Genomic DNA, 12,338 nt, shown 5'->3' with positions numbered 1-12,338 from the left:
TCCAGCCCCTTCACTTATTTATTCATTTATTTATTTATAGCACATGAGGAAATTGTGCTCCAGGGTGAGGAAAAATGACTTGCCTGAGGTCACATAATGCAGTCTAAACACAAGAGCATCATAAAATCAAGTAAGAATATACATAGCTACAGTATATAAGTATTATGTATTATAGCATTGTTTCTATAAGTTAGATTGTAAGTATTATTTTCTATAATTTAGAATGCCAAAAATACATTGGAGAGTCTTAGAGTAATTAATTCAGTAATGAATGGATAGGTAGTGGGGTGGCACCTGAGCTGGGGTGAAATAGTTAAGGGGGATTGAATGGGGGAATAGTTAAGAAATAACTCTGGAAAAGTAGGTTAGAGCCAAATTGTGGCGTACCCTTTTGTATCCTTTTATCAAGGAATTTTTATTTAATGCTTTAATCCTTTCATTTTTTAGAATTAATGGTTTTCCATTATATTCATATACTAAAATTTGCTCAGCCATTCCCTTGTTGATGGATTTCCACTTTGGTTCTAGGTTTTTTTGTTTTGTTTGTTTCTAAAACAAAAAGTATTGCTATAAATATTTTTGCTCACTTGAGGCCTTTGCCACTTTCTTTGGTCTCTTGAGCATGACCTGGGTGTGGATGGGTTAAAGGAATGCATAGTCTAATGACTTTGAGTATGGTTCCAAATTTCTTTCCAAAATAGTTGTACTACACAGTTCCACTGAGCTGTGCAATAATATTCAGATGCTCCCACAGTTCTTACAGCAATGAGCATTTTCCTTTTTTTATCGTAATTTCCAATTTCTTGGACGTGAACTAGAACCTAAAGAGTTGTATTAATTTGCATTTCTCTTAGTAGTGATTTGGGACATTTTGACCATTTATTGGGGAATAGCTCTTGTTCTAACTGCATCTGATTTTGTTTGTGCAAACTCTTTAAAATTTTATGAATTCAGAATTGTTCATTTTCTGTGATCCTTTTGTGATTTCATTTTTTGTGATCTTTCATATCCGTTGTTTGACCAAGAACTTTTCCTCTAGCCATAGTTGTGAAAGGTGTCACTTTCCTTGTGCCTAATTTATGATAACATCTAAGTCTTGTATCCATTTAGAACATATTGTGTTATATCATTTGAGATGTTGGTCTCAAGCTAATTTCCATCAGACTACTTGTCTAGCTTTCTCAAAGAACTTTTTTGTAGATGTCATCTTTAGGTTTATCAAACTGCTGTTATTATGTTCAGTTGTTTCTGGGTTTTGTGTACCTATCTAAACATTTTCACTGATTTACTTTTCTGTTAACCAAGATGATTAATTGCCATGTAGTGCTAGGCCCCCTCTCCTTTCAATATTTCCTTTTAGATTTTAGATTTTTTTATTTCTTAAGATTAATGTTCTTATTCTCTAAAGTCACCCGTTAGTAGTTTGGTATGATGTTGAATCTTTAGTTCTTATTTTTATTATTCTGGTACCACCCAACCATGAGAAGTTATACCACTCCAATTACTTAGATCTGTTTAATATTTGGTATACTATTGTCCAGGTTGGTTAAAGAATTACTTTTTATAAATGAAAATATCATGAAAATATTCTTGTCAGCTTTTTGGATGAGCTTCTGATAGAAATGGCCCTGAGATGAGTCCTATTCTGCAGTTTATTTCCTTAAGTTCAGTTTTCTACGGAATATTGCAGAAGTAGATGAAATAAATGCTTTTTGTAATTGAATAAAATTAACTAGGTGGTGTAGTAGATAAAGCACAGGGCCTGGAGTCAAGCAGATTTGAGTTCAGATCCCACCTCAGATACTTATTAGCTGTGTCACTTAACTGGACAAGTCACTTAACTCTGTTTACCTCAGTTTTTTCTTCTGTAAAATGAGCTGGAAAAGGAAATGGCAGACCACTTTAGTATCTTTGCCAAGAATACCCCAAATGGGGTCGTGGAGAGTCAGACACAGGTGAAATGACTAAACAATAACAAAAAGTATTTGGATGTGAGCTCATTTTCTGCAGGCTCAGTGAAAATGACCTTGGCAGAACTACCGTTAACATGTGGGACAATAAGAATGATTTATGTACCTTATCCTTTTTTTTTTTTTTTTTTTTTTTTGACTTTGTTCAGTTTTTACTGGTTCTCTATTCTTTGGAAGTTTTCATTCTATGTAGCTTGGAGATTGAGTATTGATGATGGTAAGATCTATTAAAAACATTGCTCTTCAAGTTTTTATGAATTGAATCAATATTATATCTGGGTGGTTGTGGGGAGCAATTTCATTTGGAATAGTAATCAGCTTTCAATCCAGTTTATTGGTTGAGTTCTCCAGAATATTTTGAGGTCTTTATTTGTAGGTATGGGAGGTGGTGGTGTTGGGTGGTGGTAGTCATTGTCATTCTTGTTGTCCTCATTGTCCTTGTTGTCATCATGGGAATTGGAATCCATCCTCCACTCAGCTGTCAAAGTGATCTTCCTTTACCTCCAGAATCCAGTATAAAATACTTTTTTTCATATTCAAAGATCCTTAAAACCTGCTCCCCTCAACTTTGTTCTACACCTGACCTCCATGTTCCACTTCCTTGGTCCCCTACTTCCTGGGATATAGTGACCCTGGCCTTCTTTTTATTCCTTGAACAAGCAAGGAGACAGTCTATCTCCTGACTCCCAATTTTCACTGGCTGTCTCCTGTGCCTGGGTTTCTTGCCCTCATCTCCATCTCCTGGCTTCCATGAAGTCCCGGGTCAGATCCTACCTTCTTGAAGAGTCCTTTCCTATCTCCTTTAATGGTAGTAGTGCCTTCTCTTTGTTGATGGTTTCCAATTTTTCTTGCATCTGTCTTGTTTGTACATAGTTGTTTTCGTTTGTTTGTTTGGTTGGGGTTTTTTTTTTTTTGGCAATTGGGGTTAAGTGACTTGCCCAGGATCACACAGCTAGTAAGTGTCAAGTGTTTGGTCTGAGGCCGGATTTGAACTCAGATACTCCTGACTTCAGGGCCGTTGCTCTATCTACTATGTCACCTGGCTGCCCCCTTTTTAGCATTTTGTTTTGTTTTCTTTTTTTTTTAACATAGCTGTTTTCATGGTGTCTCCTCTGTTAGACTATGATCTTCTTGAGAGCAGAGACTATCTTTTGCCTTTTCTTTGTATCTCCAGTACTTAACATGGTGCTTGGTACATAGTAGGCCCTTAATAAATGTTAATGGACTACTACTAGTAAGTAGTATCTTAATGTAGTCCTTTCTTGTTTTGATATGCCTGATTCTTTTTTGTCCATGAAAATACATTTTTTAATTTTCAGGAATATACAACAGCAAAACAAGTCTCTTTGAAATATCACATCTATAGCCTATTTCTAGTTATAATTACTTCTTACTTTAGAGCAACATTTGCCTTTGCTTGTAGAAAATACAGCAGCAGGTGATAACATCTATCATTTCAAGCTGTGATTGCTTACATTTCAAATACAAACAAATGCAGTATGTCTCAAATCACATCTCAGGCAGTTTAACCTAAAATGAATACACAATTGAACAGTAAATCTGATGTTAAAAAAAATACAAAAATCACAATACAAGAAAAATACAGATTTTATAGGGCATAAACTCAGAACTTGTATTTACATAGTGACAAACTAGTGTCTATTAATCAGTGTCATCCTTGTCATTAGCAACCAAGGGAATGACGAAGGGAAAGAAAACGTTGATACTTTCTTAGACCTTCAAGAACCTTAGAGTTGGAAGGGACCTCAAAAGTTAACTAGTCTAACCCATACCTGAATAGGAATTCCCTCTCCAGCATCCCTGATAAGTAAGCATCCTGAGAAATGGTCATCTAATCTCTACTTGAAGACTTCCAGTGATGGAGAATTCACTACCCTGCAAGACAGCCCACGCCACTTTTGGACATTTTTAATTATTAGGAAATTTTCCCTTATATCAACATTAACTTTAATTAGAAGAGTTTTAATTTCATAGTCTACTTTCAAGGTGATTACAGCATCAAATATTCTGTTAGCAATCTTATATTTGGCTATATATGCCTGATGCTTAAAAAGTCTTTCCTTATGTATTGAAATTATTCATTCGTAAGCTGTACTTAACTGATTCTAGTTCTCCCCACAGGAGATATACACAATAGGCCTGTTCATCTTGTAGTGCTATCATTAGAGTCAGATGGTTTGCTGGGCCTGGAGTCAGGAAAACCTGAGTTCAAATGTGTCCTAAGTCACTGACTAGCAGTATCTCCCTGGGCAAGTTACTTTTCTGTTTGCCTCAATTTACTCAACTGTAAAATGTGAGGAACAAATTAGAAATTTTTTTTAAAAGTTCTTAGCACAGTGCCTGGCACACAGTAGATATAAGCTTTTCCCTTCTACCTTCCATCACTTCAGATAATTGGAAGGGGAACTTTTATTTTGTCCTTCCTGGATGTTTTCTTTTTCAAATCAATTACTGCTGTTAGCAGTTCATTAAAACTCCAAAAGTCATGCTACATTTCCCCTAATTTGTGCTCCTACAGTTGGCTTAAAAACATTTTTATTATAAACCTAACCATTAACAAACAACCAGTAAAATACATTTTCAAAATGAGGATTGAATTTTCTTTTTTTTTTTTTCCTTTTTTTTGCTTAGGCAGTTGGGGTTAAGTGACTTGCCCAGGGTCACACAGCTAGTAAGTGTCAAGTGTTTGGTCTGAGGCCGGATTTGAACTCGGGTCCTCCTGACTTCGGGGTCGGTGCTCTATCCACTGTGCCACCTAGCTGCCCCCCCCTTTTTTTCTTTTTGCTTTTGTTCTTTCTTTTTTTGCTAGGCAATGGGGTTAAGTGACTTGCCTAGGGACACACAGATAGTAAGTGTCAAGTGTCAGGCTAGATTTGAACTCAGGTCCTCTTGATTCCAGGGCCAGTGCTCTAGCCATTGCACCACCTAGCTGCCCCCTGAGGATTGAATTCTTATTAACTAAATAACTAATGAAAAGTGTTTTTAATAATTGATTTTTGAATCCTTGTGCAAGATTTAATTTTTTTTCTTTAATAAATACTGCCATCCCTTGACATTCTTGGGTTTTACATTCACAATTTTGGTTATTTGTGTATTGGCCACATTCCCATTAAATAGGAACTTTTGGAGATTTGAAGCAAAGCATATATGTAAAGAAAACTTAAAATGATATAATAAATACTATATATTCATCTTTTTTATCATTTGCTACTATAAGTATACATGCATAAATTTATTATAAACAGTTAATTTTTGTTAAAAGTTTCAGTGCACAAGAACTATGGATCTAAGCACTCTATGGGAATGCCCTGTTAGTCTCTCTACCATCCACACTTGGTCACTTGATTTTCTCCGGCAGTGATCATTGTGTTCTTAGCTTTTCTTAGGAGAAGGAAATCTGAAGCAGTTGTGGGAGCTATACAGGCAGCTTCGAAGACTCTGCATAGTGTCTCTTACATAGAAACTGCAACTTTTTTTTATAGGTACAGTGTGTGGTTTTAATTGTTTTGTATGTTAAATATGATCAGAATTATTCAAATAAAAGTTTGGGATGTAACCTAGAGTTATTCATAGTTTATCACATTCTCAGGGGCTACGCCACCAGCACCTGCAAATATCTAGGGATGACTGTATAGTCATGTTAAATTTGAGCCTTTTAAGTATCTGTTGAAATCCTTTTTGAATCCTTGACATTCAGCATCATATAAAGTGTGGTAAATAGACATTTATATTGACATTGCCTGTTAAGGCTCTTAAGAACTGTTTGGGGTGAGAAAAAATAGAATACCTTTACTTGAGAAAAATAAGTTCATCAAAATATGTCTAGCATCATAGATTTAGGGTTTGAAGAGATTATAAAGATCATTGGGTCCAATCCCTTAGATTTGGGGTCACATAGCATAGTTAGAATTTTGAATGTAAATCATCTGATTCCAAATCTAATGTTCTTTCCTTCTTTGGGACACATTTAATTAAAGAGTTCAGTATATTCAACTGCAGGCTTAGAAAAGGTATGTGTCATAGTGTAGGATCTAGTGCCCAACCACTATTATTTTTTATCTTTTCCTTTGATTCCCAGTATTGGGAGCTAGGTACAATGGATAGAGTTGGTACAGTGGATAGAGTTGTAGCTCTGGAGTTATGAAGACCAGAGTTCAAATTTGGACTCAGTCATTTATTAGCTCCATGTCCCTGGGTAAGTCATTTGGTGTATATATGCTTTTTCTTCATATGTGAAAATGGGGCTGATAATAATAGCACCTACCTGGCATGGTTGTTGTAAGGGTTAGAAAAATAAAGTTTTAAAGCACTTAATGCCAGTCTTAAAATAAAATTTTAAAACATTTAATGTCATTCTTAGGTTTTTAATAAATGTTTATTGCCTCCCTCCCTGTTGGTAAACAGAAATAAAATAAGCTTATCAGGTTTTACACATTATAGATCTTGTTCAGTGTCTAGTTTTGTTCTTCCTAAATTACATATCATAGGCAGATTTTTTAGTATTTAATCCCCTAAGGACACTTAACTCGTAGATTAGTGATATTCTTGCTCTTAAGATTTTCTGTTTACAACGACATCATAAAAAGCTGACTTTAGAAAATAAAAGTATTAATGAAAGATGGCGTACTTCTTATTGCAATAGTCAATGCTAAAATACAATGCTTTTCAGAAATAACCTTTGAAATCTCTTATGGCCAGAAAATGGCAAACCAAGAATGTTCTTAGAGGGAAACTCATTGGAAGGCAAAAGATAAAGGTGAAACCCCAGTCTATTTGGTACATTGAAATAGGTATATTAAATTATTTTAGGCAGAAATTCCGTGTATATGTTTGCAGTGATCTACAGTGATACAAGAATACAACCTGATTTCTGGCACCTTCACTGGTCAAGGGAAAAGTAATGGCACAAAAGTTGTATAATATAGTGTAATATTTACAGTTATCTTAATATTTTGTGGGAAAAGTACTTTTTTGAAGTTATAAGACAACATAATACTTCTGTCTGAAATAGTATAACTTATCTTGATTATTAACTGATAAATTATTCAGTTTGTAGATAATCCGGATCTTTTATTTCTCTTATATTTTCAGCCAACAGTTTAGTTTCACTGTTCATTAATGTCTTCCCCTGAAAAATTTTATTTAAAGCTAGGGAGGGAGGCAAAATTAGGTAAATTTTGCTTCTTATTGACCCTGACCAGGTTTCATGAAAGAAAGAGGATATGATGAATTGTTTTGATTATTTTGCCCAGCAATCTAAGTATTATGGATAGCTAAATAGTTCATGTATATAATCTTTCAATATACCTGTACTAATGGAATATAGTAATATTGTATCTAGATCTATTAATTGATGTTCAGAAAGCAGTTCATCTTTTTTTGATATTCTATTCTTGATATTCTATTATTTGACTATTCTGTTTTTTCTGATTAACTGCTTTTTGCTTTGAAATTGTAGCTTTTTTTTCTTTTACAAAAAATTTTCCTGAATGTCTTCGTTCTTGGTTTTGTTTCTTAACTTGGGTCACTTTTCGATATTTAGAGTCATGGTGGATAGAGAGCTGGCTGGTCTAGGAGTTAGGAAGACCTGGATATAGCCTTTGACACATATTAGCTGTGTGACATTGGTCAAAGTTATTTAACCTCTCAGTGCCCTCAACTCCCTTTGAAGAAGATATTATTACCAGGCTTAGCCATGATAAAAACTGTTACATTGCTTCCTTTTCCATTCTTACTTCTCTGTAGCTTTCCTCCACTTCAAGACTGTCATTGCAGTTCAAAGATTGGTCAATTTAATTTAATTTAGTTTAGAAAAAATGAAACAGATCCACACATACACATTGATACAAAATGAAGTAATTTGGGAGACCATTTAAGTAAGGGGGGGAAGCCTTTTGTAGCATGCTGGCACTTGAGGTAGGCCTTAAAAACCTCTTGAGCTAGTGAAGATGTGAGAAAAGTGCAGATGAGGGAAAACATCACAGGCATGTGGGTGTAAGAAGTTAGGGAGCAGCTTGTACAAAAGCATGGAGATGGAAGCTGGAATGTCACTTAGATGAGATGTGCTAGTCGGGTAATTTGATTGGACTGTATAGTATGTTAGGGAATAGTAATGTCGGATCATCTGGAAAAATGGGCTGGAGCTAAGTTGTGAAGAGATTTAAATGCCAAACTGGAGCATTTGTTTGTTTTTTTGCCTAGAGGGAGCTTCCTGAGTTCAGCCTCTTTTTAATTTTTCATTTACATTATTATCATGCATTTATTTTTGTTCTTGTTTCTTCCTACTGCGTTTTCCTACAAGTTTTCTCATGTTTCTGTCGATTGTCTTTAGTGCAGTAATATGGCAATGATTGCATTTCCATTAGAATCATCTCAGATCAGATTTTTTTTATGGGATGAAAAAATGTGGCATAATTGTATTTTTTTTTAATTGTGTTTAATTGTAGTATTATATGTATTTACAGTGAAGTATGCGAGACCTAACTGCACAAGTAACCAGCAGGCTGCTGCGGTTTCCAGAAGTGACTATTCAAGCCCTTGGAGAAGATGAAATAACACTAGAGTCTGTACTTTGGGGAAGATTTACTGGAGGCAAGTTAAAGTTTTTGAGATTTTACTGACTCAACACATTTTACTCTATTTAATAGTTAATGTTTATATATTGATTCAAGAATTGCAAAGTGCCTACCTTAGGTTCTCTCTCTTGATCCTTACAACAGAAGAGCAAGCATGGGGAAGAGATTAAAGAGAAAAATGAGACGGCCTAGTAATGATAGGTACTAGAGGACCATACAAAAATTTTATCTACTGCCATGTGTTGTCTGTTTCTGTTCTTCATTGGTTTACTTTGAGATAACATTCTAGCAAGTGAAATAAGTACAGTAGTTTCTTCTTGTTTAGATAGCTAGCTATTTTTTTTCTTTAACACTTTAAAATTTATAAGACATTATATTTATGTTGATCTTCACAGCAAGCCCAGAAGTGATATTGTTGTGCCTATTTCACAGGTGAGAAAGTTGAGGCTCGGAGGGGTAAAGTCATTTGCCCAGGATTATAACTGTAAGAGTCTGGGGCAAGATGAAGGTTAAACTCACTTGCCCAAGGCTACACTCTAAGTGGCAAGATTTCAACTTAAGGTCTTTGGATGAGTTCAGCATTCTATGCACTATGCCTGTTTATATGGCCACTATCATAGTTAAGGCATCACTATCATAGGCATTACTTCTTGCCTAGACGTTGCATTAGCTTCTCATTTGGTTTACCTGCTGAAGTATATATCCTTTCTACAATCCATCCTTTTCACTTCTGTCAGATTGATTTTTGAGGGGCAAATCTCACCATCACCCCACTTCTGCCTCTTTTGAGTCTCTTTCCAAATTTCTTTCAGAACTCAGTTCTAGTACCACCTTCTACATGATGCCTTTCCTGATTTTTTTCTTCTACTGCCCTTCCCTACAAACTACCTTGTGCTTATTTTATGTAAATTTATATATGTACAAGATTAAAAGTTGTGTCCTCCAATAGAATGAAAACTCTTTAGGGCAGGGATTACTTTGTTTCCCCAAGGGCCTACCTAGTAAAGTGTTTGCAGTGTATTAGATGTGAAGTCAAGAAGACCTCCGTTCACATTCTGCCTCAGACACTTAATAAAAAGCTGTGTGACCCTGGGCAAATTACTTAATCACTTCTTATCCTCACTCCCCATAAAGTGGGGATAATGATAGCACCTGCCTCTTAGGGTTGTTGTGAGGATCAAATGAGATCATATTGGTAAAGTACTTTTTTAAGGACTTTTTAAAGCAAATTTTAAAGCATTATATAAACACTAGCTTTTATAGTATTCTTATTAATGTTATTGTAATTAACATAGTATGTGGTGGGGGCATAATAAATGCTTGTTGATTGACTTACTGATTTATTAAACTAGTTACAGTTAAAAATGCAGTTCTCCAAGTGTGGAAAAAGAGAATTAAAACTTTTATTGTACGCTTGTGCAATTTTTAAAGACCCATATTTTTCCCTGATTCTACCTTTCAAGGAACTGCTCTGTGCTTCAGTTTACACTGATAGTTTTTTCTTTTAAATAGCTCAACTTTAGTATCCTGGAATTGAATCAACATTTTTGAGGAAAATAATACTGAGTGTTTTTTATTTACAGCCTTCTCTTCTAACCAAGATTCTTCATGGAGTCTTTATATAGAAATGTGTAGAAAAATATTGTAAATTATATGGAAAATATAATTCACAAAATTTTAACATAGGATTGGCAAGCCAGCGATAATGTAACTTTACCATCTCATAATTAACTAAAAGTTGTACTTATTGTTTAATTATGGAAAAGCATTTGATTCGAGAGAACAAAATGCCATCTTCTGGGCTTTTACATCAACTTGTCTCCAATTTACATATACAGATCATTTAGGACTCCTTGGATGATATAAGAACAAAATCAGTCCAATTTAAATGAACTTCTTGTAATAAACATCAAGCTAAATATGAAACAGGGAGACTTATACTTGCCAAAAGTGTTCATCATTATTATGGATGAGATGCAGTGCAGAGTCCACATGGAGAAAGGATTCCCTATGGTTAGTAAGGACCTCTAGATGCTATTTTTGGGAGAGTTGGCATTGTAATGATTGCATCAAGCTCTAAAACATTGTGAGCCTCCTGGAAGAGATCTGTGATAACTCAGAAAAGGCCTGTTAATCCTCACGGGAAATGCCAAATGGATAAAGAATGTGTTTTCCATATTTCAACATCCATTTAAATGGACATTCTATAGAACTTCTCCAGCAGTATGTATATCTGGGACAGATAGTATGCATGGGATGGTGAGCTGGGCCCCAGAGTCTAAAAAGAAAAAAAGCAGTCTGGATTGCTTATAGTAAATTGCCCAACTCTTTTACTGCCCTCTAGTTTCTCATGAAAGCAAAAGTTTTTTTGTTTTTTTTAATTCTAATATTATACAAGTATTTGCTGTATGGAAACAAGACATACAATGTCTGAAGAACTAGAGGAATATCATAAGGAGAGCAGTAGAAAGATGGGTAGTAGATGTGAGTAGGGTGCAACATATACCAACAAAACCTGAAAGAGGAGAATAAAGGATATGTATCATCAAAAATTGCATGACAGAAAGAGAAGAGTTAGTCAAGAGCAAGGGATGACAAATAGGCAACTAGAGTGTTCCACTTGTACCCTTGTAATAGCAAGAGAAAGCAAAGACAGCTTTCAACTTTTGGGTGGATCCCCTGTGGAGAACTTTTTAGCCAAGAGTTAATCAGACTAGGCAATGTTGGATAGATGGTGATAGGCATTTTTAATAAAGACAGTTCTCACTTTATGTAAATTCATATTAAGCAAATTCTGAATAAAGAATTCTGAAAAGTCTACATTCCAAAAAAAAAACAACCTATGTTAATTTTATAATACAGTACTGTGCTTTCTCTCTCTACTCCTGCTATTCAGCTTAGTGTTCCACGCCCTCTCCCTCCCCCCTTAGATTTGGAATTAAGGTAAACTGAGAGACAATGGTCAGAGTCTGATCAGTTTATTAATTAGGCTAGCAGTAACCAATAAATTGGGTCAGTGGCTTCTCTCATGACCTGAGGTAGGACTTACTAACTTTCATATGTAGTTTTGGGAAGTACAGGAGAACAAAGAAGAGAGTTGGGTAGGTGAGGAAAACAATGTAATTGATTATAGGGCTGTCAGCATCATTGGGGTAAGGACAACATGCACCCACATGGGGCTAGTAACCATAACCTCTCTGTCTTAGAGGAATGCTTAATTGATTCATGGGACCCATGTGCATCCTGAGACCATTGATAGTAGATCTGGAATAGCAGGCTCCCAGGCTCCTAGAAGGGAGAGAAGACTCTCCTTAATTCTACAAGGACAGGCAAGGATGGACAGTATATCTTGTGGAAAGATACCAGATCAATTTGTAGGCCTTCAAAGTTAGCAAACATGTCATGGAATTTTCCAGGAGCTGAAGGTGTAAGGGACAGTTATCTTTTAACTAACTCAGAGGAGGAACTGAACTCCTTTGACTAAGAAATGTTCATTGTTTGAGTCTACCTGCAAGGTTAGAGATAGTAGACCAAGCCTGCATCAAGGATAACATTTCCTTGAGGCAAGACTAGAATAGTGATTAGCAGGAGAACTGAACTTCTAAACTTAGCTCATAGACAAAGAGATGAAGAATTGTGACTTGAACAGTTATACACAGTGGGGCAGTAACACAAAAGAGGATGAATTACAGAATAGAATCAATTATAAAATGATACAGAATCAATATAATTCCTTCCCCCCCCCTCCCCAGGAGGAAAAAAACCTTAAAAA

At 35.4% G+C, this 12,338-nt stretch overlaps 1 protein-coding gene across 3 annotated transcripts in view; it reads left to right on the top strand.

Annotated features, from left to right (window-relative positions):
* The window catches only part of LOC114049663 (protein ELYS-like), a 127,625-nt gene that overhangs the window by 17,869 nt on the left and 97,418 nt on the right, over window positions 1-12,338 (top strand). For all 3 annotated transcript variants that reach the window (XM_027870968.1, XM_027870969.1, XM_027870970.1), the window contains exon 2: window positions 8,456-8,582. In XM_027870968.1, coding sequence (XP_027726769.1) covers window positions 8,462-8,582 — 121 coding nt within the window. In that variant the 5' untranslated portion in view covers window positions 8,456-8,461. The remainder of the gene's footprint in view (window positions 1-8,455; window positions 8,583-12,338) is intronic.

This window comes from Vombatus ursinus, unplaced genomic scaffold (assembly GCF_900497805.2).
Source record: "Vombatus ursinus unplaced genomic scaffold, bare-nosed wombat genome assembly UNPS02014798.1, whole genome shotgun sequence".
Classification (NCBI taxonomy): domain Eukaryota; kingdom Metazoa; phylum Chordata; class Mammalia; order Diprotodontia; family Vombatidae; genus Vombatus; species Vombatus ursinus.
Note: the sequence above shows the minus strand (reverse complement) of the source record. Positions and strands in the feature narration are given on the sequence as shown.